The sequence below is a fragment of the Salminus brasiliensis genome, chromosome 12, assembly GCF_030463535.1.
Source record: "Salminus brasiliensis chromosome 12, fSalBra1.hap2, whole genome shotgun sequence".
In the NCBI taxonomy this organism is placed as follows: domain Eukaryota; kingdom Metazoa; phylum Chordata; class Actinopteri; order Characiformes; family Bryconidae; genus Salminus; species Salminus brasiliensis.
Genome location: NC_132889.1, coordinates 36,774,784 through 36,801,492, shown reverse-complemented (window position 1 = coordinate 36,801,492; position 26,709 = coordinate 36,774,784). Strand labels below are relative to the sequence as shown.

At 48.1% G+C, this 26,709-nt stretch overlaps 1 protein-coding gene across 1 annotated transcript in view; it reads right to left on the bottom strand.

Annotated features, from left to right (window-relative positions):
- Positions 1–26,709, bottom strand: part of shank1 (SH3 and multiple ankyrin repeat domains 1) — a 156,193-nt gene that overhangs the window by 16,340 nt on the left and 113,144 nt on the right. The window contains exons 16-24 of the mRNA XM_072693540.1: positions 11,049–11,131; positions 10,694–10,818; positions 8,984–9,119; positions 7,724–7,804; positions 3,978–3,986; positions 3,261–3,287; positions 3,087–3,143; positions 1,703–1,815; positions 1,207–1,327 (exon numbers count right to left, since the gene is read on the bottom strand). Coding sequence (XP_072549641.1) covers positions 1,207–1,327; positions 1,703–1,815; positions 3,087–3,143; positions 3,261–3,287; positions 3,978–3,986; positions 7,724–7,804; positions 8,984–9,119; positions 10,694–10,818; positions 11,049–11,131 — 752 coding nt within the window. The remainder of the gene's footprint in view (positions 1–1,206; positions 1,328–1,702; positions 1,816–3,086; positions 3,144–3,260; positions 3,288–3,977; positions 3,987–7,723; positions 7,805–8,983; positions 9,120–10,693; positions 10,819–11,048; positions 11,132–26,709) is intronic.

The following is a 26,709-nucleotide window of genomic DNA, read 5'->3' as shown; positions in this document are numbered from 1 at the left end:
TGGGACCAGGAGGGATTAACCATAGGCCCCATCCATGTTCCACACTACCTAGATGGAACCCACGTGAAATTAGGTTGAGCTGTAACGATAAGGGCCTATTTGGGAGGCCAAATGGGTCCCAGTAAAGCACATGCGCCAACCCACTCAGAGCTCACCTAGCCCAGCATGCTGGCTGTGGCTGGGTAGGCAGCAAGTGAACAGTCAGTGTAACAATCTGAGAAACTTTGACAGGAACCAAACTGTGATGTTCTAGACGACTGGGTCAGGGCATCTCCAAAACATTAGGCAGGTCTTGTGGGGTGTTCCTGGTATGCAGTTGACAGGATTAGGTTCACTGATGCGTTCCATGGAGGCCCACCTCACAACTTATAGGACTTTAATGATGTTGGTGACAGGGTACCTTCAGAGGTCTCCTGGAGTCCATGATTGGAATGGTCAGCTCTGTTTTGGTGGCACAAGGGAAACCTTCTCAATTCTAGGATGGTGGTGCTAATGTCATGGTTGATCTGTATATATAGTGGAGGTGCAAGCTAGGAATTTCTATTATATTGGATAGTGAGTGTCTATTACCTCAATCTGGAAGCAGGAGCAGTTTCTAAAGACTATAACTTCCTTAGTAAGCTAGTAATCATGTCTAAAGCCAGTGTTACAGAACACAGCAACACTGAGGAGTTAACCTGGGTGCTGTCCAAAAAATAAATGCAGTGACTTTGGTCAGTCAGTGATTGTACTACTTCCCAAAACCCAGTTTAACTCCTCACCAATGCTACTATTCAGCTGCAGAAGCATGGGTGGGGTTTTGTAGGTGTGCTCCAACCCCACTGCGGATGCCTGTGGGACAGAAGAGCGACAGTAGTCTGGCAGGAACCATCCCGACTCTTGTGAGGGTTCCCCTTGTTTTCGTCCAGTGATTCAGTCTGGCAGTCCACTAAATCGGTCTCCAGACCTTCTGTACGTACAGGGCGTCTTCGTTTCGGCCCTATATTTAGTTGTTGACCAAAAGTAGCCGGACAACTCCAGACTGAATCAGTGGAGCAAAACGAAGAAGTGGCAGCTCAGAAGGTTCAGGCTATTTTGTCAGGCTAGCGGACCAAAGCTGGATCGAGTCTGGCACTCTAGAAGCACGGGCACCACGGACAGACGGCACCATTGCGGGACGGACAGACAAGTGAGCAGACAGACAGGCAGGCAGACGGACAGCCTCACCGATGGACTTCTGTCGCAGCATACCATGCGGGGGGGCGTGGCCAGACACGAATGGGCCACGGTCGAATCCCAACCCTGCCCCGGATGACGTCATCCCCATTCCCGATTGGTCAAAATTTTGCTGCTGGAGAGAAAGGTTGGAAGGAAGTTGGGTGGAGGTTAGAGATTTGTTGAGTCCCACAGGGTTCGGTTTTAGGGTTTGTGATGGTAACTGTGGCAGTAGCGGAGTTAAGAGAGTACAGAGCTAACGCATAGGCCTATGCACGGGGTTTAAGCAGTTAAATTAAATGTTTTCAAACATGCCAGTATCGTTTTTGGCCACCAGAGGGTGCTGTAACTCTGAGCCAGGTATTTTCACTGGTAAGCAAACAGGAATTGAGGAGCTTTCACTGCTCACTGCCGTCTTGATGGATGATAATAATAGTATGTGTACATCCCTTACACACTGTAACAATAAATACCACAAACAACACATCCAGCACAGACACACACACACCTCATTGTAAAAGCCTCTGCCTCTCTCCCGCTTCACCCCCTGAGTCCGTGGCACCGGTGTCTCATTGGTGCTGATGGTCTGCTGTGCTGCAGCTAAAATCTCATCCAGTTTATCTGAGTAAGAGAAGAGAAGCGTGTTGAAGGAGGCGGATATTTCCGGATTTCACCTAGCATGACTTAAAGCAGCATTGTGGAAGAATTGGTGTTGTTTGTTCCTGGGCTCCACCTACATTTAGTCAGTGTAACACTTTGAGTGTCCCCTTATGGACAGTCGCACACATGCTTTTCTGGACAAGCTGAAAGATTCAGAAGCATGTGGGCTGAGGCGGTAGAGTAATACTACAGGATTTTACACTATTCATGTTTATGAGCCAATGCTGCCTAATACCAGGCGTGGGCCAGCAGCATTGAGCTGTGGAGCAGTGGAAGAACTGTGTTGCTTTTGAGGTTGAATGCAATCAAATCCTCACAACAATGCCCTACTTAAAATCTAGAAGAAAGCATTTATAGCTGGATAGTAGAGACAGTTACTCCAACAAAAGTAGCTGTTAAGCTGTTAGCTTTGAATTCAGAAGAAACAATGAAGAGGTGTCCCAATACTTTTGTCCACATACATGCATACATGCTCTTTCGGACTCTGGCTGCTGATGGCAAAGCGGCATAGCTTGGGATTCAAGCTCCCAACTCCCAGGCACTACCATAGTGGTGAGCCCCCCATTAACATGAACTTTGCTGGAGCTGCACGTGTTAAATCCTGTCATATTAAGGTCAGTTTATGTCGTAGCCTGACGCACAGCTCCCCAGAAATGTAACTACGCAGCTTGGCAGTGCAAACTGTGGTTGGTCCCCTTGGTAGGGACATATTTTCTCCTACTACAACACCCTTAAATCTAGTTGGACAAGCAAGGATCAGGCTAAAGTGAGATAATAGGGTGCAATTGATGAGCCAAACCATCAAATCTGCCCATATTTCCACGTCCATGTTTCTCAGTGTCCGGACAGGCACAGGAAATTCACCCTCCTTCTGCCTTGGCCTGCCAAAGACGGCAACACAGCGGCATGGGAACTCCATCGCCAGCTAATGCTTTGGTGTTGCTCAGGCTACGGCATAGACTCTACATCAGCCTTTACTTCACTGCCTCAGCCCACATGCTTCTTGTCGCCTGTGTATCTCTCAGCTTGTCCAGAAAAGCATGTGTCCTGTAGGCATAGGTTTAATGGGGAGCGCAATTCTCGCATACTGCTGCTTTAAAGGCTACCTACATGAAAAAGCAACTAATTAATGAAAATTAATCACACTGCAAACACAACAGATATTAGAAACATGTCCAAACATCCCATAATAATAATGCTCTTATACGTCTATGACAGCAAGTATTCCTTACTCAGAGCCATCTGATAGACTGTCCTCTTCTTCTCTGTAGCTTGTGAGGATTCGAACTCTGTAAACACACACACACACACACACACACATATGGTGACTCCTGCTTGTGGATGCAGCCCGTAAACAGATTTACAGGCTCTCTCTGAGCCACAGGGAGACGAGCCGGGCGCCTTACCTGATTTTTTTTTCCATGGGGCTGAAGCTGTGAAGAATCAAACGGAGAGTGTGAGTGAGGTTCAGTCACAACACTGGCGTAGCAGCAGCTCTGTTTTTGCTCATGCAGGTTGGCATCAGCTGCCCTACCCACCCTTATACAGCAGTTGTGTGTGCATCCTGTCAGGGACACTGCAGTAATGACACTACATGTCCAAAAGTTTGTGGACAACCCTTCTAATAAATGTATTCAGCTACATATAAAGCACACACACACACAGCTTGTCTAGTCCCTGTAGAGAGTAAGTACTGCCAATAGAATAGGACTATAAAGATAAACATGAACCCATTGGCAACATGCCACCTAGTAGAGGGGTTTAAAGCCCCCCAGCAGCATTGAGCTGTAGAGCAGTGGAAGAACTGTGTTGCTGTGTTTAGAGGCTGAATGCAATCAAATCCTCACAACAATGCCCTACTTAAAATCTAGAAGAAAGCCTTTGCAGCTGGATATGAGAGACAGCTACTCCAACAAAAGTAGCTATTATAGCTTTGATTTTAGAAGAAACAATGAAGAGGTGTCCCAATACTTTTGTCCACACACACACACACATTCTTACAGATCATAAGCAAAACACTGCGCTGTTTACATTAAGAGGACAGTATGCACACACACACACACACACACACACACACTCTGGATTCCAGCACAGAGGGCTAAAGGGTAGGCGGAGTCTCTTACCTCTGTCGACTGCATGGCATCAGCCGCGCCGGGCAAAGAGAGGAGAGGGGTCAGAGGGGTTAGAGCATGTGTGGGAAGAGCACAAGTGTACAGGAAGGGTTCAGAAGAGGCAGGAGTGACAGAGTGAGTCAGGTGTGTGCATAGAGAGTGTGTGTGGTGAGGGTGACTGCTGTTATTTTTAATATTCAGATTAATTTGATAGGAGTGTTATAGGGTGACCACATTCGTTGTTCAATAAAGAGGACACTGGGGACACACAGGTGTCCACTGTGGTTGGGATGTTGTGGCTGGGGGGCTTTAAGTGCGAGTGTGAGGATGGGAGGGAGTGAAATACCTCATAAGCATAAGCATTTACTCATTAACCAACCAAGCTTTTATAACCTTTGTCTTTTTGACCAAATCTAAACATCTGGACGTTTGATCTTCATGTGATCGACACTGAGATATGGAGGTGATCTAACTAAACTCACGCACCTGAAGAAATGTCTTTAATCATCGTTTATAAAATGGAATCAATAGTAATGTAAAAAGTCCCCCCACATGTATCACTCCTTCAATTGTGTAGAATCAGACTCAAGAGCAGAAGATCAGCTGCAGATGATCAGAACATGGTTGGAGAGGATTATTCTGGAGGAGTCTGGAGTCTGATTTAAACCTCAGACGTTTAGTCTGGTCTGATCTTGATTGACGGTTGAAGTGAGGGGTGAAGAAGATCACCATCATGGCCAGATCCAGAGAGCTCTCTGAGGCCTTCAGGAAGAAGGTTGGAGATGTTGTAGAGGAGTCTGGGAAGGGGTTTAAACAGATCTCAGAACAGTTAGAAATCAGACGCTGTTCCCCGAAATCCTTTAAATCATCTACAAGAGTACCAGCTGACCAGCATGACCAGATCAGGACGTCCTAGAAAGTTCAGCCAGACAGCAGAACCCCAAGATGAGCAAAGACATCTCCGACAATCCTAAGATATCGTCATTGTAGCTGATAGATCTCATCACAGCTGATGGTAAAGTACAGCATCTACCATCAGAAAGAGAGACCACCCAGGCTTGATGTCCATAGGGGTTTTGAAGAAGGAGGAAAGTTCTCCAGAGAAGCCTAAAACCAAGAGCAGGCCTTCAGGAACAGTGTGCTCTGGACTAATTCCTCCAAAGTTTATAAATCCCAACCAAACCCAGCGTGGGGGACGTGTCCAGGAAAATGAGGGCGTATGGCCGCCCTATGGCACATGGTCTGTCCTAAAGCTCAAACACACCAGCAGAAAAGCTTTAGTAGGGCTCTCAAATCCATCCTGGACCTTTAGAACGCATTAGAACATAACCCTGCTTATCTACTGCAGACTGCAGCTGATCTCCTAGTGCGATAGTTCTGCAGGACAGATCACAGCTACCTCTTCTCATAGCAGCCAGGAGAGGTGGGACACTGCGGTGTGTGTAGAGGTGAGAGGGTGGAAATAAGGTGAAGGAGCCTGAGCTCAATTAATTCAGCACATTAGAATAGGCATATGGCAGAGGGTGACACATCGCTAGCATGCATTTAACACCCCACACTTATTTAGAAGGTTATGAAGACGCAGAGAGGGAAGGGCGGGTAAGCTACCCCTCGCAAAGTCCCCGGCTGAAGTTGCTGCAACTTTGCCTACGCAATTGGGACGCACCCCAGGACTGGACCTTGAAGACCCTTAACCTTAACCAGTGTGGTAGCAGAAACCCTATAAGCAAGTCTACTCACTACCTGCTTAACATCTCTACATGGTGTGTGGCACCTGCTAACTGGTGGGATATATACTAATCAGCCATAACATTAGTACCAGGCACAGGTGAAGTGAAAAACACTGGATCAGAACATCTCCAGAACATCTCCAGACAGGTCTCTTTCAGGACATGGTGGTCAGTACCTACCAAAAGTAGGTCAAAAAGTAGGTAGGCACCTCATTGATGCTCATGGAAGTCCCACCTCACAACATACAGGACTTAAAGGATCTGCTGCTAGCTAGCGTCTCGGAGCTGGTCCATGCCTACTCAATATTAGGCAGGTGGTTTTAATGTTATGGCTGATGGGGCTGTGAGCTTCCAATACTTTTTAGCTACATTAGCCTTGTAGCTAGCTCTACTGCACTGCACTGCACTCCACACAGGCTAACAGACTATGTTTGTGTTAGGGGGGCTTGAGTGTTGGTGTCACAGCCATGTGCTACGCTAACGGCCGTCCTTGTCTGCTGAAAGCAGTGTCTGCCTACTGTGAACTGGCAGCTGCTAATTAGGACTGTATTTAGTACAGAGTCCACGCCTCACTCTGCTACAACTGCTGGATGCCTAGGAAGCCTAGGAAGAGCCCAGTTATCCAGTCCAGACACGCTACACACTCAGTACGGTGGACTGCAGACATGCATTTAAGGACAGTGAGGCCTGAGTGCGCACTTGTGTGCTTGGAGGCCACATGCTGCGTGTGGGTTGGAGGACACCTCCAGATGCTTTGTAAGGAATTTGTGAGCTTCTGTGAATGGAATGGTCTCTGCAGAGAGAATGCCACTCGGTGTACACTATATGGACAAAAGTATTGGGACACCTACACGTTACACCTACAGGAGCTTTCACGACATCCCATTTGAAACCCACAGGCATTAATATGGAGCTGGTCCCACTTTGCTCTGAGCTCTAACAGCAGCAGGTCTGGAGACTTTTCTGCAATGGTGGATGGTAGGACCACCCATTCTTTCACTAATGTGAGAAAAGGCAGGGGTTATACACACCCTGTGGCAGTGAGACTGACTGAAACACCTGAATTCCATGATGATTAAGAGGAGTGTCCCAATACTTTTGTCCATATTGTGTAATTGCAAAGGGGGAGGAGGGGCATCTCCATCTTAATGCCTATGGATTTACAATGGGGTGTCATAAAAGCTTCTGTCAGTGTCCCAATACTTTTGTCCATATAGTGTAGCTCTGTCTGTTGATGTTTGTGAAGGTACTCTAGACAGCGGTCTGATCTGAGGTGTGTGTGTGTGTCGATAATTGTGGCAACGTCTTGTATTAAAGCTCATTAGATTAGCGAGATGGTTCTGATCTGGACTTCATCGCCATCATCCTCCTGCTCCTGCCTCTCCAGCCCACACTGAGCATGCTCAGAACCAGTCCAGCCCAGCCAGCACACAAGTCTCTCTTTCCAGCAACGCCCACCCCCTGCAGCGTTACTACGGCAACGCACACACACCGAGGCCGCTTGGGAACGTGGGTCTGTGGTGGCCGAGCGACCTGCAGGGGCGGGGCTTCAGTTTAGGTGGGGGCAGGTGGGGGTGGGATGGGGAAAGTGGGGGGGCAGTTACACAGGTGGGTGGGTGGGGGGTTGTTTTTTGGGGGGTTACCTGTAGTGGGGGTGCTGATAGTGACAGTGGGGAACCTCTGAAAGAACAGTGAGATTGATTGAGATTCTGAGAGCTTTTTTTAAACAACCTCCCCACCCCTTTGTCCTCTCCCCTCTCTCTCTCTCTCTCTCTCTCTCTCTTCCTCCCTCTCGCGTGTGCTCTCTCGCCCCTCTACCTCACCACATATATCTCTTCACCTCTTTGTTCCCATGTCCTCCTGAACACATCCCTGACTTTCTGCTTCTCCTCCGCCCTCACTCTTTCACATTAGCTCCTTCTCCCTCTCACAAGCTGTCTCCACCAAACCCTTCTCCACTCTGTCTGATTGTCTCTCTCTCTATTTCCCTCCCTCTCTTTCCGTTCCCCTTCGTTTCGGAACTCTTACCCATCTCCTCCAGCTCCGAGGTCATGGACTTGGATCGCAGCGCAATGGCCGGTGTGCTCAGCCTCTTACTCTGCTGTGGGACTGGAGAGAGAGAGACGTGGAGAGAGAGGTTCACCATCATCTTCATCACATTCAGCTTCAACTACATTGTTATAAGCAGTTCAGTAGAGAAGGCCCTTCTCTAAGTCCTAAATTCTTAGAAGGTCTCAAGGTTCAGGCATTGCAGATATCTTCATTTTGATCAGTGGTGTAGAAGCTGATGTAGAAGACCATCAAACACTCAAGATTTAGATCAATGGCCTCCAAACCTGCTCCTGGAGATCTACCGTACCCTTCCAGCATCCTCCCCACCTGATTAATAATTATTAATAATTACAGCCTTCAGAAGTTCCCGGTTGATTGAATGAGGTGTTCTAGGTTTGGGTTGGAGGAGCACCTGCAGGAAGGTAGTTCTCCAAGAGGAGGGCAGAAGACCACTGGTCTGGACAATTTGTTACCTACTTTAATAAGAATAATAACTTGATTGATTGATATTCAGTGGCTTGGTGTTCAGACAAATTTCTTATTATTCTTAATAACAAACTAATTACTGTGTTGATTATTTGCTGTTTATCAACAGTTACTTGGTATAGGGTATTTAATTAATGAACAGTCATGCCCATCGGCCTTTGGGTTGGCCTAATTCTGCTCTTTTTGGTCCGGGACGTTGGTTTCAGTCCTTGAAAGGACCCGGTACCTTCTGCACCATTTAAGGTAGAACAGAAAGTTCCTGTGTTTTCGGGATGCACTGTATGTTGTGGGATGAGTTGAGGGTTAAGAGGAGAGATTTGTTGCACCGCATTTCAAATTCAAATCCCATAGGCTGGACCATACTTGTGAAAGCGTTGAAAATAAAGGTGCTACAAAGGGTTCTTTCAGGTATGCCCCATGAGAACCTTTCTAAATAAGATAATGTTCTTTATGGAACAAAAATGGATCTTCTATAGCAGGTGTGGGAAGAAACTGGGGCCCAGAGTCAGTCACAAATCACAGTCAGTTGCTTTGCCTGATCTAACCTGACCTGCTAAACCTGGTGAGTTGAATCAGGTGGGCCCTCCAGGACCGGAATCGCCCACCCCTGTTTCTATAGCATCGCTCAAAGAACCCCTTGTAGCACCGCCACTGTCGTCATCATTGTCATCATCATCATACAGTACCACCACGTTCTTCATGACTACTGCAAATCATCAACTACTGCAATCCTTCTCCTCAGTTCCTTACTCTTCTTCCTGGACCCCTCCTCCATGTCAGGATTCCGGGTTACCATGACAACCTTGACCATGAGGCTGTTGCCGCCTTGCCGGATCATGTTGACCACCTGTCTGTGCCCGACCTTCACCACATTCTGACCGTTCACCTGAGGGAAGGGAGAACAGGTGCGCCCATTACCTGCATGCGGTGTTACTGGAGGTGAGAACTAAATCAGAGTGTGATCCAGTAGGGAGCCAGAACCGGACTGCTCCTCCTGTGTCCCCCTCGGAAAAGAGACACTCCTTTTCATATGGTAGTTTACACTCTATGCCCAGAGGTATCTAGACAGCCCGTCTAATTAGTGAAGCAGGGAAGCTGGTGTAGCAGAGTGGATAACAACACCGTACTCCGCATGGTGGACTAGAGGTCACATAACTGGTACCTCCACTCTACACCAATAGTAGTTCTTGGGGAAGACTCGTAACTCCACATTCTCCTACCTTGTGTAAACATCTCATAGCACATTGAATCGCTGATTATTACCACCAAGGTGACCTAACACAATGTGGCAGGGGTACGAACCCAAGCAAGCATATGCGCTGTCCATGGTGCTGAATCCCACACCTGCCGTTTCAGCACCACTGTGATGGGCAGCCCAATACACCTCATGGCAAGAGCGAGGAGCCACAGAGGCACTTACAAGCTAGTAGGCTTTAGGCTACAGACTCTGTCTTGACTACTGGCCCTTTTACTGTCTCTGGCCTCTGATGCATCTGGACTGAGCTAGACGGCTCAGCCTTACTGCATTGGGCCCTCTTCTTCAGGTTTTGCGTAAAGGCTAAATAACGTTCCCCTTTGGGGTTGTTTGTTTTCAGCACTGCTTCCTCTCATTTCCCTTGATCCTAGCACAGAGGGAGAACTGCCTAGAAATAGCTCTAGATAGCCCACTGCTGCTATCCTGGATTATGATGAACAGGGCATGGGCGCTCCTCTGCCCAATGAATGGTCTCCATTGCACATATTGGTAAATGAGGTCACATGTGCACACATTTGCAAACTGTCCTAATGACGCATCCAGGATGTTAAGCATATGGCACTTCGGGACTTCATGAGTTCAAGTGAAGGACACTTATGGGCTCCTGAGGGTTAAGGGTTAACAGTTCAGTTGAGGGTCTAGAGTTCAGTGGACTTCAGTACCGTCCTGCACATTCTGTGTGGTGAAGTAGGGTTTATCAGTCTGGCTGGTGAGTCAGTGTACTGATAAATGGCTTAAGGTGTGCAGTATGTATGTATTTACTGACTAGCCGACACACCACCATGTAAAATTCCCCTGTTAGGGGCTCGGAGTGGCTCAGCGGTCTAATGCGCTAATGCGCCACGTATCCTGAACCATGCCGCTTTGCCATCAGCAGCCAGAGTCAGAGAGAGCATAATTGGCCGTGTTCTCTCCTGGTGGGCAGATGGTGCCAGGCATCTGTTAGCTGGATGTGGTGGAGCTGGGGGTCGGTGCTTTCCTCAGAGTGTGTTGGCCGCCTGGCGATGTTCGAAAAGTGGCTATGGCTGGCTTTGCATGTTTTACTATTTTTGAGATACACTTTTTTTTGGAGGTTTTTGTGATGTAGCTCCATCAGTAGTTCGACAGCCCTCCCCATGGTTCATATGACTTTACATAGTTCACATGGATGTTCCAACACCAAACAACCCCCTACCCCCTGGCCCCATACTCTCCTTACCACACACCTCAATCAGGAAGTCACCCATTCGTAGTCCAGCTCTCCAGGCCACGCCTCCCTCGTCAACAGACTCAAGGTACTGCAGTGCTGGAAAGGCTGGGGTGGGTGTGAACTCTTCTATTGGGGTCTGGGCTACAACAACCATAAGAACACAGAGTGAGAGAGAGAGGCGTGGTCAAAGCTCTAGACTTTAGCTGTTTGTGTGTTAGTGAACAATAGATTGTTTTGGAAAATGCGTCAATATGTGTCCCTGTATCTATTAGTTAGAGATGGGGAGGGAGAGAGAGACAGAGAGAATAAAAAAAAGAGAGAGAGAGAGAGAGAGGGATGGATGAATGGGTGGCGAGGATGCGCCTTCTTACCCTTGGCCCCTCTCAGCACAAAGCCAAAACCCTCACTGTCTTTTTTCTGCAGGAGCACTGTTTTCTCCTTGATTATGTAGTCACTGCAAGAGAGAGAGAGAGAGAGAGAGAGAGCGAGAGAGAGAGGCAGGTTAGTAAAAGAGAAATACAGAGTGGGGTTGGAGGTGTGAGCAGTAGTGCTGGGTACAGAATACAGAAAGGGCAGGGGACGGAAAGGAGATAGATAGAGAAGGAGCCATAGATAGTGGCTCTGCACCAGGAAGAGACTTACTTACTTACTTACATCCTAGGGAGGGTGGCGTGACCGGGTGGTCATAGGCCAGGCCACTACCTTGTAACCACTGCAGCTTTTATATGTAACACTGTAACTGTCCCATTGGCCCTAGACACCAATCAGCCATGACAGGTGAAGTGAATAACACTGATGATCTGGTTCTGGTGGCATCTGTCAGAGGGGGCGGGGGGTGGGAGGGGGATCAGTCCGTTCTTGAAGGTGATGGAGGTGTAGAAGCAGGAAAAATGGGACAAGAACCAAACTGTGATGTTCTGGACAGATGGTCAGACTGGGTCAGACCATCTCCAAAACATCAGACTGGGTCTTGTGGGGTGTTCCTGGTAAGCAGTGGTCAGTACCTACCAAAAATGTCTCTTCAAGAGAGGACAACCAGTAAACCAGCGACATAGGGGGTCATGGGGGCACCTAAGGCTCACCTCACAACTTACATCTGGGTGCCAGATACCACAGGACACTGTCAGAGTGGAGTCTTGTGGAGTCCCTCCTTCGATGGCTCAGGGCTGTTTTGGTGGCGCAAGCAGGACTTGCCCATTTGTCCTGCTTCCAACACCTTCAGCACATCACCTTCAAAATCTGAGTGTTGACTTGCTGCCTGATACATCCACCCACTGTGGTGGTTTTAATGTTATGGCTGGTGAGACTTTATAACCAAGTGCCACAAAACCACTACGATAGGTCTTACTATTGTACCCCTCTCAGCATTTATCCCTAGCACACTATAGCACGTACTGTAGACTACTGTACTGGACTACTAAAAGACCTACCATACAGCCTCTAGTTACCATAGCAAATTCGGCTGTTGCCGGCCGTCGCTGTAGCTTTCTATGTAACGCTCCCTTCAGAAGTACCCCTGTAACCAGTCGTTAGAACCTCAGTCTTCTAAAAGGTCTCCAGGCTTGATTCGGGACACTGCCTCTACCTTCTACCCTGCCTTCGTTTTCAATGCCGGGACTCGCGTCTTCCTCTTGTCGGCCGCTCAGAGTGTCTGCTCAGGCCAAAAGGCACTGCACAACACACTGCAATCTCTCCATGCTCGCTCGATCAGCACACCCTCCTCCTAAACGGCTGAAAGGGGGAGGACCTGGAGGAGAAGCACAAATGCGAAGGTCAAGGAGCGCCCCCAGCCATCCGCTCTCCATACTCGAGGATGAAGGCTCGGGCGAAAGCGAACAATACGCAACTGTCAACTTGACACGGAGGCGCATGAACTCAATCAGTCTCAATCAGGGCACGGAGACATGGTGGCAGAAGGAGCGGGAGGACAAACCGAGAAGAAAAAAGGCACACGGGCGGGAAAGGAAGGCCAAAATGGGGCAGAAAAGGGCAAAGTTTTGGGTTAAGGGGGGCCCAAACCGAGCCTTCCGTCACAAACTCAGCGAGATGCCGCCTTGTTGCTTCTGAGATCTTCTTCTGGAAGCTTCACTTTCTATATGTGATGTTTGTATGTGCGATGGGCACAGTAAGAAGTAAGATATTGGCGGTTGCCTAAGCAACGGCCAGGACTGGAAATAAGAAATAGCCAAGCTAATATGTAGACATGCCCAGTAAGGAGAAGAGCTACGGCGCGAGAGCCTGGCAACCATATTGTACAGAATTAGTCATCTAGAGCCAAAGCTCCGTCCATCTGACGGGCATCTGCGAGACAAAGCCGCACTCCGGGGGCCTTAATCGAAGGGCTAAGAGGTGGCTGGACAGTCGAGCCCTAAGAGAAGTTAACAAGTATGAGAAGCCCTGCTTGCACATCCAGCACCATGTCTATATTTAGAAATGGGAGTGTTTGATGACAGCGGCATAAAAATGTGTGTGGTGTGGCACGAGGCCTGTGTGTGGTAAATGGAGAGACGAACTACACCAGTTCTCTACAAAACGACACACAGGAGCAAACTATTTACAGTCGATTTACAGCCAGTTAATATCACAAGACATCAAATCCTTATAATCAATGAGGTGCATTATATTTATATAGAATATATACTCCAAAGCAACAGGTACACGTTTCCGGCTCGTCCGAGAGTCAAAAAAGCCCAACTCCCGAACTCATCCTATTCAAAAGTACTGGATGGAGCTCCACCACCATCATTCCAGAGAGCACAGTTCTTCCACTGCTCCACAGCTCAATGCTGCTGGGGGGCTTCATACCCCTCTACTAACCTAGGTCAGGCATTATTAGGCAGCATGGTGCCAATACGGTCCAGAGGGTCCTATTCTATTGGCAGTACTTCTCTACAGGGATTAGACAAGCTGTATGTGTGTGTGTATGCATTTGCACATCTGTGTCAGCAATGGGTGCAACTTTACGTAACTAAATACATTCATTAGAAGGGGTGTCCACAAATATGTGGACATAAAGAGTATTTATCTATACGTTTCTACTGTTTCACCCCAATTAGGATCAGTCGGAAATCACCATCTGACCTTTTCTGACCTTCCTGTCCTGTTTTCTTCATCTCAAATGGTCCATGTCCACTTATTAATGATTTATTAACACTAATAAACACGGAAAATGTGTTACTGTAAAGAACAACATCAGCAGCCCTTGTTAATGAGCTCCAAACATGAACATCAGCCCTGCTGAACACGTAAAGCTCAGGCTGGGAATGTAGTCACTCCATATGTTAATGTAGGTCCAGCAGATGATCGTTAGTGTTGGTTATTAACAGAGCTCTGCTGAAGCTGACCGGTAGAACACTGACTGATGGAGAACCCACAGTAAGATCAGGAACCAGCGACGTCTGAGCTTTAACGGCATGGATGAACTGTTTGGAAAGCAACAGGTCATTGCTGACCTTTCATTTATGTGTTAAAACTGCTTACTAATTATTAGCAAGGTGATTATGACCCAATTAATTACCATTAATAACAAATGTAACCATTTATAAGCCCTTTATAACATGTATAAATTAGTGTAATAAATTAAGCATTTGATCTGTAGCTATAATACAATAATCAGCCATAACATAAAAACCACCTGCGTAGTACTGGGTAGTCCCCTTTTCAGACTGCCCACCACCAAAACTTTCAAGCTCTGTCCCGTCAAGGCCTGGACTCCACAACACATCTACCACATCTAAAGGTGTCCTGTGGTATCGGGCAGCAGTTCTGAAGGTGTCCTGTAAGGCCTGCTTCAAGATCAGTGAGCCTTGGGCCCCTATGACAGGACTGGCCGTCCATTCTTTCAGCACAGGGCGCCTTCAGACGTCCTGTGGAGTCCATGCCTCAACGGGGCAGAGTTGTTTTGGCAGCACAAGGGGGACCTATATAATATTAGACAGGTGGTTTTAATGTTATGGCTGATTTGTGTGTCAAATTCAAAGATGCTGTGATATCAGAGGACCAGAGTTGAGAAGTTGGGCGTCCATGTGTTGCATCAACAAGCCTTAGGAGCCCATGACCCTGTTGCTGGTTCACCGATTGTCCCTCTACAAGACCTAATCCCCTGGAGATGTTCTGACTCGTCTAGAACATCAGAACACAGTCTGGTTCTTGTCAAAGTGTCTCAGATTCTTACGCTTGTCCATTTTTTTTTTTGCTTCAGCACCTCCATCACCTTCAGGAACTGACCGTTCACTCGCTGCCTGATATGTAGATCCCACTCCTTGACCCCCTTGAGAAGCTAGGAGATCATCAATGGTATTCACTTCAGCTGTCTAATGGTACTAATGTTATGGCTGTTCTGTGTATATAAGGGACATATAAGGAAGGTACAACAACATTCAGACTCATTCACCTCAGCTCCTATCTTCCGCTCCTCGTGCCCAACAAATACCAAACAGTTCTAACAGTCTGTGATTCATTTGCTCACTGATTCAAGTTCCTCAAAGAATCGGTCAAACTTCAGACCAGGTCAGTTGGCCTGTGATTCACAGATTCACGTTCTCACCCACTGTTGAGACAGTATGCTTTTCTAGATGTCAAATGAGTCATGATTCGACATGTTAGTGAGTCAGGGGGGTTGTTTGTCCAACAGTGACTCTTGACAGTTCATGAGTCATATGGCCAGTGATTCACTGAATCATGAGCTGCAGCTCTAATGAAACCTATCAGGAGATGATTCCCAACGCTGCAGTCAGTCCTGTCGTACCACGTAGCTGAACATTAGATCACATTCGAGTCAAGTATACTGTCCAAAAGTATTCGGACACTTCTCTTTCTAATGAGCCTATTTATAAGCTTGAGGTCATCACGACCAGAGCTAAGCATCTCCTAGAGCAACAGCTCTCAAAGACTATCTTTGCGGATAGACCCTATTTTGATTGACCAAGGGAGAAAGTTCTGAAAGTTCTCAATCAGTCAGGCTTTCAGTGTGTGTGTGTGTGTGTGTGTGTGTGTGTGTGTATCAGTCAGGTGCAGGTGAGATAGTTTATCTACTGTACCATGCTGTACCCACATGCTGCTAATCCCACTGTACGCTCACAGTTTCAACCCGCTCCATCTGTTCTCTCTCTCTCTCTCTCTCTCTCTCTCTCTCTCTCGCTTTCTTTCATTAGAACCTATCCTCACTCGCTCACCACTCTACCTGTTAGTAAAGTAGCCAGCCAGCCAGCCAGCCAGCCAGCGCTGAGGCCCTGCTCAGAAGCTCTCAAGGTGGACAAAGCCAGAGACTCTCCTTCATTCACAACCAGTACACTAACAGCATCTTCTGGGCTCCAGCAGTTTACACACACACACACACACACACACACAAATCGAGATCCCAACTGTGACCGTCCTCCATAGCACCCACACATCGCTGCCCAGCGTTAACAAAAAAAAGAAGGAGAAGGGGAAAATGGCCAGTCCTGAAGTGTGATAGTGTGATACACACACAACCTCCGCTCGCAGCCTCCGACCAAGCAGGCCAGCTTGCTGTAGCACACACACACAGCTAAACATACACTATGACAAAAGTATTGGGACACCTGCTCATTCACTGTTTCTTCAGAAATCAAAGAGATAAAAAAAATAGCTGATCCTGCTTTTTGTGGGAGTCTCTGCTGTCTCTCCGGTCCAGAAGAGAAAGAAGAAGACTTTCTACTAGATTTTGAGTAGCGCATTGCTGTGAGGAGTTGATTGCATACAGTGACGACAGCACATCCCATCTAAAAGTACTGGATGGAGCTCCAGCATCCATCATTCCAGAGTACACAGTTCCTCCACTGCTCCACAGCTCAATGCCTGTTCTGTTCTGTTGGTGGTACTTCGCTACAGGGACTAGACAAGCTGTGTGTGTGCATCTGTGTGCACCTGGGTGCAACTTAAGCAAGTAGTTCACGGGGTGTCCACAAACATTTGGACATATAGTGTGTGATCTCAGAACTGGCTAAACTACGGTTCACATGGATTCTCCAGCACTAGACGTATCAAACAATGAACGATTCAGATGAAGCTTTTCAGTGAACGAGTCATTCCAAATGAATCCTTGAGAAGCTTCTTAGCAAGTCAACCATTCATAGTCTGGCTCTCCAGAACTTGCTCCAAAATGCTCCAAAATGACTTCAATGAAAGGCAGGACGTTTTCTCCTTCTTCTGTAGAGTTGCAGTTTTGGAGATACAAGGCTTTTGCCTGACACTGACCATGTGCACAAACCCATGGAGGAATGGCTTCTAGATGTGTCCTACGGAATCTGGCTCCAAGTTCTGAGGTGCGGCCTCCATGAGCATCCATGAGCCTCAGGCATCCATTCGTCCACTGGTCGTCCTTCCTTGGAGCACTTTTGGTGGGTACTGACCCCTGCATACCGGGAGGAACATCCCACAAGACCTGCCTGATCTTTTGGAGATGTTCTGACCCAGACGTCTAGAACATCATGATTCTCCATATCCCAACTCTCGACAGGAGCCACTGGAACCAGACCATCCTTCTTGATCTCTAGTGGTTTTAATGTTATGGCAGACCGTATGGACTTCCATACAGTATGTCTGTATGTCTCCACCGAGCATTCCCGGAGCAATGCGGCACACGTAACCGAATCAAGTCCATCAGTCAGGAACTCGAGGAACTCGAGCAACTAAGGAACGAGGGGCCGTCTGGATGATCGAGAGCTTCACTGGACCGGAGTCAAGACTGTCCAATCAGAGCAGAGCTTAAAAACGAGGATGCTGGACGCTACACATATATAGAGTATTCCACACACAACCGCACACCAACAGCAGACTGCATAGCAGGGCCTAACACACTGCACACAGCGAGCCAACACACACACACACACACACATATGCACACACACACACACATTTGTGAACGTGTGGACGAGCCCTGACGCAACAAACACCAGTATTAACTGACTAGACTTACATGAAGCATACACACACACACACACACACACACACACTGACAGAACACATGCATGTGAGCACGTACACACACTCTCTCTCACACACACACACACACACACATCACATAAGCATCTTAACCTGCCTGCTGCACCTCTGTCCAAACCAGCTGCTAACAGAGCACACACTTTCTTTCTCTGCATGGTGCACACACACACACACACACAAACACACACTCTAACATGCACTCATACACACTGACACACACCGGTGTAGCGTTCTGTCCATCAGATGAGTGTGTGTGTGGGTACAGTACGCTGGCTGGAGGCAGACATTGTGTTCTGCTCCCAGTAACACACTAAAAGAGGCAGCGATTCACACACACACACACACACACACACAAACGCACACAGTGCTGGATAATGCACCGGACTGCGTGAGCGCCTCACGTCCGCGCACACACACACACATGCACAAGTCCGAACGCACGCACACACACGCAGCATTGCAACACACCCCCGTCTGTCGATCCATCAGTCTCTCGCATCACACACACACACACACACACACACATACACACGCATGCACATGCATGCAGCGTTTTCTCTCTCTCCCTCTCTCCCTCTCTCTCTCACACACACACACACACACACACACACACTCCCCTCCCTCTCCGCGGCAGTGCTCCGGCGGAGACGCTGAGAGAGAGAAAAACAGCCAGTACCTGTAAATGAACCAGACGCTGCGATTCATAGGGCCGAGCGACGGCCAGGACGAGGAGAGGGAGAGGGAGAGAGAGAGATCCTCCTCTCCGCATCCGAGGGAGAGGGAGAGAGAGAGATCCTCCTCTCCGCATCCCTCCTTCGCCATTTCCCCCCTCCCTCCCTCCTCCTGCTGCTCCTCCTGCTCGTCTTCCAGCAGCCGGAGAATAGCGAGAGAGAGAGAGAGGGAGAGGGAGAGAGAGAGAGAGGGAGAGAGAGAGAGGGAGAGAGCAGCGCAAATGCAAGAGGAGGAGGAGGAGGAGGAGGAGGGAGAGGAGGAGGAGGAGGAGGAAGAGAGGAGGAGAGAAGAGAGAGACGGAGGAGAGAGTGAGAGCCAGGGCCCAGCTCTCCCAAGCCCTTCATACTTAAGACGGAGAGAGAGAGAGAGAGAGAGAGAGAGAGAGAGAGAGAGAGAGAGATTGTTGACTGTGACTGCGACAGAGGAGGAGGGAGTGTGTGTGAGTGAGAGAGAGAGGAAGAAAGAGAGAGAGAGAGGGAGAGAGAGAGAGAGAGAGAGGGTAAGTGGGAGAAAAGAGAGAACAAGGGAGAGAGAGATGGACAGAGGGAGGGATAGAGTGAGCGGGAGAGAGAGTGACAAGGCAGGAAAGAGGGATGGAGCGAGAAAGAGAGAGAATAAGGATAAGACAGGGATAGAGTGATGGAGAGAGAGTAAGGGAGAGAGAGAGAGGGATGGAGTGATGGAGAGAGAGTAAGGAAGAGAGAGAGGGATGGAGTGAGGGATGGAGTGAGGGAGAGAGAGAGAATAAGAAAAGTAGAGGGACAGAGTGAGGGAGAGAGAGAAAAAGGGAGAGAGAGATGGACAGAGGGAGTGATAGAGTGAGAAAGAGAGAAACAGGGGAGAGTGGGAGAGGGATAAAGGGAAGAAGGGAGAGAGAGAGAGAGAGTGACAAGGCAAGAAAGTGGGATGGAGCGAGGAAGAGAGAGAATAAGGAAGAGAGAGGGATGGAGTGAGGGAGAGAGAGTAGGGTAGAGTGATGAGGGATAAGAGAGAGGGGTAGAGTGAGTGAGTAGAAGAACGAATAGGGAGAGAGTGAGGAAGAGAGAATGTAGAAGAGAGAGAGAGAGAGAGGAAGAGAGAGAATAAGGGAAAGAAAGAAAGAGAAAAAGAGAGAGAATGATAGAGTGAGGAAGAGAGACAGCAAGGAAGAGAGCTATAGAGGAAGAGTGAGTGAGTAGGAGAAAGAAGAGAGGGAGAGAGAGAGAGAGAGAGGAAGACAGTGGTAAGGGAAGAGAAGGAGAGAGTGAGGAAGAGAGAATGTAAGGGAGAGAGAGAGAAAGAGGAAAAGATGGATAGAGTGAGGGAGAGAGAGAATTCAGAAGAGAGAGAGATGCAGTGAAGAAGAGACAGAGTAAGGGAAAGAAGAAGAGAGAATAAAGGGAGAGAGAGGGGGTAGCGTGGGGAAGAGAGAGAGAGTAAGAGATAGAGTGAAGAAAGAGAGAGAGAGTAAAGGAGAGAGAATAAGAGGGGGTAGAGTGAGGAAGAGAGAGAGAGGAAGAGATAGAGTGAGGAAGAGAGAGAGTAACGGACAGAGAGAGTGAGGATGAGAACGCATGGCCTTGGGGAGGGGGGGTGACTGGGTTTGTTTGAGTATCTAATACACTCATGGAATGTAAAGAGTTCTGTCTCTCTCTCTCTCTCTCTCTCTCTCTCTCTCACACACACACACACACACACACACACACACACACACACATACTGGAATGCACGGACCACAACACACCTGCAGCACCACAAGAGATGGCATGAGTTAGAAGATGCGATTCAAATGCAGAGCAGCAGTCTGCTGGCACACACACACACACACACACACACACACACACACACACACACACACACACACCTCCCTTCATCCCCTCAGTCCTCTCCTGTGTACAGTCGTCTCTTCCTCACTTCAGATGCACTGGTCTATCAGTGCTCGCCCATTCATAAAAATGCAGAGAGAGAGAATGAGAGAGAGAGAGAGAGAGAGAGAGAGAGAGAATGAGAGAGAGATAGAGATAGATAGAGAGAGAGAGAGAGAGAGAGAGAGAGAGAGAGAGAGAGAGGGCCTCTTGCTGTCGGCCTGCAGCTCTGATTGGTCCAGCATGGAAAAAGTATCTTCTCTCTTACGCCATTCATCTCAATCTGATTTCACCTGAAGGGGAAGTCCACCAAATTCTCCAAATTTCGTCAGAATTAAACAGTACCAGCAACTTTGTGCATCAGTTGTACCTTCAAGCAGCAGCAACAGGAAGACTGGCATCTCCATTATTACCACTCTGGACCCCCCAGCCCACGCCTGGCAGTAGGTGGCACGGTGCCAATAAGTTCATATTTGTCTGCTCCAGAAGGTCCTATTCTATTGGCAGTACTTCTCTACAGGGACTAGATACACTATGTGTGTCATCAATGGGTGCATTTTCAAGTAGCTGAATGTATTCCTGTGTCCATAAACATTTGGACATACAGTGTACATGACGGACATTATAGAGCCTTTCTATGTGTGCTACCGTACCATCATCAGCATTAAAGCGGCAGTGTGCAAGAAATAGTATTTTTACTCCTGGGCTCCCCCTACAGGTGTTGAGTGTAATTCACTTTTACTCCACTGCAGTAAATACCAATGTGAGCGCTTTGAGCTCATGCATGCTGACCACGTGCATTTCTGGACAAGCTGAGAGCTCCAGAAGCTTGATCTGAAGGTGGAGCAGTATGTGGGCTGAGGCGGTAGAGTAACACTACAGGATTTTACACTAATATGACTCTATGGGTTCTGCTGCTAGAGAGAGGTTCTCCTCCTGCAGCTCCACCACCAAAGCTCCACAGTGCAGCAGTAGCAGCAGCGTTCCGGCCTGGAGTGGGAATGACGGAGACACCGTTCTCCCCCTGTTCCAGTCAGTGGAGCATCAGCATGATCCTGAAGCTGCTGGTTTAAGGTAACAGCTGCCGTTTATCCAGAGAGCTGCTAAATGTTTCCACAGTGTCAAAATGTCCATGTTTCCATCATCTTGGTACCAACAAAGAGCTAAACACAAGCACAACACACACACACACACACACACACACCAGATCATATGAGCTGGAAGCTGCAATTCAGATGCAGAGGAGCAGTCGTGCTGGTGCAGGGGAGCCAGAAGTGTTGATTAGCTGCTGCTGGCTGTGTTGTGTGGATTAGAGCTACAACATTAATAACAGCTCCAGCGCTGTGAAACGGGAGAGTCCACAGTGCTGATTCAGGAGCCGGTGATGCATGCCTGCACTCTGACATGTAGGGCCACAGTAAGGGATGGAATATATGATTAAGTGTGTGTGTCGAGTGTTGTGGGTTTTTTTGGCTGTCCAAATCCTGGCTAGTGCGCCCCCAAGAGGTTGAATAGTCACTTCTGCTGCATCTGTAAATCCGCCTTTTGCTCCAAATTTAGTTCCGCCAGTTAGCCCACCCGTGCGTAGCGCCCCCTAGTGCTGGCAATGCACCCAACACTAGGAGGGTAAGGCCTTAACACGTCTACTTCAATACATGCAAAGCCAGCCACCGCCTCAGTTTTCAAACTGCCGCCGATACGGCATTCCCAGGTCGCCGACACGCTTGGAGGAAAGCGCCGGTTCTCTGGCTCCACCCCACCAGCTAACAGACGCCTGTGCCGGCCAACATCGCTTGGAAAGAGCGCCATCTACCCACCCGGAGAGAGCATGGCTAATTGTGCTCTCTCAGGCTCCAGCCGCTGATGGCAAAGCGGCACGGCTCAGGATTCGACCTTCTAAATGTTGACGGTACCATTGGTGGCTGGGGCAACATACAAAGCAAATAAGGCCTCTGATTGGCTCTCGTCAACCCCGCCCACTCTCCAGTACGCCCTGACTATGCATGTTTGTTGTTATGTTTTTATTTTATTGCTTAATTGTTACGTTTCCCAAGAAAAGTGTCACACCACACAGTGCAGCACCCCCTGCTGGGTATCTGCAGACCAGTCAGAGTGACAATGCTGACCCTATCCACTGTCAAATGCACCTACAATGGACGCACAAGCCTCAGAACTGGACTTCAGAGTGACCAGAGTGGTCCGATTTTATTGTTTTCACCATGTAGACAGTCCGGGATCGTGTGCAGCATTTATCCAATGGGTGCAATCCAGCGCCTCCACCTCACACCTTACGGGACTAATGCCAGGTACCACAATACTACCTTCAAGGTACTAGGTCTTAAAGAGGGAGCTGTTTTGGTGGCACGTAAAGGAACGTGGAGGAACATTAGGCAGGCATAACAAGGGTCACGTAGGATCGACACACCAACCCAGCACTTGGGCACGCTGGACAGTCCGCAATTCTGATGTTCTGACCATGACAGTACTGGCTCTGGCTTTTTTGAGCTAATCTGCACATCAGCTGGGGCAGAGCACTGGAGCTTTACGCCCAGGTCTCTTACCGCTCAGCGCTTCTTCACATTCTGAGCTGCAGAAACTGCAGAGCTCAAAGAAAATGGAGAAACTGAGAGTGAACCCTGAGCTTTATCTACTGGTGCGAGTGAGATCAGAGGAGCAGGACAGTGCATCTGCAGTCCAGCATGTGCAAAACGTCCATTCATTGATCATAAAGGGAAACAATATTGTAACCTTCATTAATCTGCTAGTCATCTTAACCTTAATGCTTAATAATTTGTTATAAAATATTTATAATTTGCTTTTAGTAACCCCACCTAACACTCCAAGCCTTATTACACTATGATGTATTACTCAGTAACTACAAGGACTTCTGTATAAACTGGTGGGGCTGTTCTCTGGTATTCACCTTCGTCCCACCGGTGGACCATAGGCTTTTTAAGGGGTTAATGAAAGTTCTGAGTGGCACAACTGTCTAACTGCCTGATTATGAAGGGACAGAAGATTCTAACTTCCTTATGGTTCCTTAGATCACATTTATTAATAAAATGCTCAGATGCAGTTTGAAAAGCCTTTTTACCACCCTGTTATTTTACCTCAGAATGACTGTCCAATTACTAGGTTACCCGTCTAGCCCACGCTTGGCATTAGCCAGGTATGCATTTGCACATCAAACTGCATCTGAGCACTGTATTAATAAATGTGATCTAAGGAACCATAAGGAAGTTAGAATCTTCTGTCCCTTCATAATCAGGCAGTTAGACAGTTGTGCCACTCAGAACTTTCATTAACCCCTTAAAAAGCCTATGGTCCACCGGTGGGACGAAGGTGAATACCAGAGAACAGCCCCACCAGTTTATACAGAAGTCCTTGTAGTTACTGAGGAACCTTAAGGGAGTTAAGAAGTTAAGAAGTAGATCTTCTGTCCCTTCATAATCAGGCAGTTAGACAGTTGTGCCACTCTCACTTTCATTAGATATGCATTTGCACATCTGAGTCAGCAATAGGTGCAACTTAAAAGGGATGTCCACAAACTTACAGTGTATATCAGTGACATACAGTGTAAATCAGTAAGCACAAGTTAAACTAATCAGATCAAACGTAAACACTGTAACAAAAAATTAGAAACACCTCAACTGTGCTTACACTCACTGTCCATTTATTAGAAACACCTACCTTGTGCTTCCACTCACTGGCCACTTTATTAGAAACACCAACCTTGTGCTTCCACTAACTGTCCACTTTATTAGAAACACCAACCTTGTGCTTACACTCACTGGCCACTTTATTAGAAACACCAACCTTGTGCTTACACTCACTGGCCACTTTATTAGAAACACCAACCTTATGCTTACACTTGCTGGCCACTTTATTAGGGACACCTACCTTGTGTTTCCACTCACTGTCCACTTTATTAGAAACACCAACCTTGTGCTTCCACTCACTGGCCACTTTATTAGAAACCCCTACCTTGTGATTCCACTCACTGGCCAATTTATCTGGCCACTGGCCACAAGGAAATGGTTGTTGATTTCAGGAAAACAAGACGCGACCACTCTCCGTTCAACATCAACGGCTCCTCTGTGGAGATCGTAAAGAGCACCAAGTTCCTTGGTGTCCACCTAGCGGAGAACCTCACCTGGTCCCTGAACCGGCTCTACACCGGCTCTACAGCCAAGAAAGCCCAGCAGCGTCTCTACTTCCTCCGGAAGCTGAGAAAGGCCCGTCTCCCTCCACCCATCCTCACCCTCTTCTATAGAGGGACCATAGAGAGCATCCTAAGCAGCTGCATCACTGCCTGGTTTGGGACCTGCACAGCCTCTGACCACAAGACCCTCCAACGCATTGTGAGGACAGCTGAGAGGATCATCGGAGTCTCTCTGCCCTCCGTCATGGACATTTACACCGCCCGCTACATCCGCAAAGCAACCAGCATAGTGGATGACTCCACCCACCCTTTACACAGACTGTTCTCCCTCCTGCCATCAGGAAGAAGGTACCGCAGCATCCGGTCCAACACGACCAGACTCTGCAACAGCTTCTTCCCCCAAGCCATCAGACTTCTCAACCCAACTCAACTTCTGAACTGATGTCTTTTCTGTTACATGCACTCTCTCTCTCTCTCTCTCTCTCTCTCTCTCTATTAGAAACACCTACCATATGCTTCCACTCTCTGGCCACTTAGAAACCCCTACCTTGATCTGGTAGTTTATCCTTCTAAGCTGGCTTGACTTTACATCGTTTACAACACAGTCACTATTCTAATCCAAATCCTCATGAATCAGACCCTGTAATCAGACGAAATCACTCTGAACTCCGCTCACTAAGCGGCCTTAAAGATCAAAACTCTCCAATCACTGCCAACAGAAATCTGAGACGTCACTCCTCAGATGATTTTCAAAGTTTCCCTAATTGGCTCGAAACCCTGAGCTAATTAGGGGTCGGTATTCTGGGCTGGACGCACTCGATCATTTCCGCCTGAACCTGCTGTTCATTTCCTGCCTTCTCTCGTCAGCATGGCAGATGTGTCTCTCCACACCCATCTGCTTCCTCTTCTGCCTTCTGTCCACCTGACCTTTACTCCTGCTCCCCCCTCTCTCTCTCTCCCTCTCTCCCTCTATCTCTCTCTCCCTCTCTCTCTCTCCCTCTCTCTCTCTCTCTCTCTCCGTCTCTCTTTTGTCCTTTAAACTTTCTTATGAATACCGAGCGCTTCCATTCGGTCTCTTGCACTGACCTGTGTCTGCACCTACATTTTTATCCCACCCTCTGCAACCAAACTCCACATTTCTCCTGCGACACACACACACACACACACACACACACACACATTACACACATCACACACATCACACAGGCACAGGCGCGTGCGCACAGACCCCTCCCCCTACCCCCATAACCTGCTGATGTCTGTAAACAAAGCAGAAGGCATGAATGAAGGAAGGATGGAGGCGAGGAGAGAGAGACGTATGACGGCGCTGAGGGAGAGAGAGAGAGGGAGAGAGAGAGAGAGACAAAGGCAGAGGGATGGTCGCGGATGAGCAGCGAGAGTGAGAGAATGAGAGAGACTGAATAAGAGAGAGAGAGAGAGAGAGAGAGAGAGAGAGAGGTAGGGGTGGGGAAGCAGGACTCACATCATCTCGGTCAGTGCCGCTTTCGTAACGTGCCGATGTTTTCCTCTGCCTGATACCTCTCTCCCTCTCTCTCCCCCTCCCTCTCCACCACCCGCTCCCTCACTCTCTCTCTCTCTCTCTCTCTCTCTCTCGCTCACTGACTATCACATCACTGCCTCGAACATCTACAGCTGAATTCTCTCTCCCTCTGCTTCTGCTCTCCCTCTGCATGCTACATTACACCACAGAGAGAGAGAGAGAGGGAGAGAGAGAGAGAGAGAGAGAGAGAGAGAGAGAGAGACTGGGGAGTGGGCAACCGGGAGGGTGGATGGTAGCAGAAGGTGTAGTGTACGTGTATGTACAAATAAGTGTGTGCTTGTACTTGCACTGGTGCCAGAGTGGGGGGCTACATATGGCATGTACTGTATGCTTACAGTGTGTCCACAGGTTCCTCACTGTGCTCCAGTACTGAGCTGCTGCTGTACACTATGTGCTCTTGTGTTGTCTGAATGTCTCAATAGAACACTTAGCTAGTACACTTAGCTAGAACCCAGGCTTCAGCTCGGAACTTCCCAAATTAACCATTTATAAGAAACACCTACTTTGTGCTTTCACAAACTGGCCACTTTATTAGAAACACCTACCTTGTGTTTCCACTTACTGGCCACTTTATTAGAAACACCTACCTTCTGCTTTCATTTACTGGCCACTTTATTAGAAACACCTACCTTGTGTTTCCACTTACTGGCCACTTTATTAGAAACACCTACCTTCTGCTTTCATTCACTGGCCACTTTATTAGAAACACCTACCTTGTGTTTCCACTCACTGGCCACTTTATTAGAAACCCCTACCTTCTGCTTTCA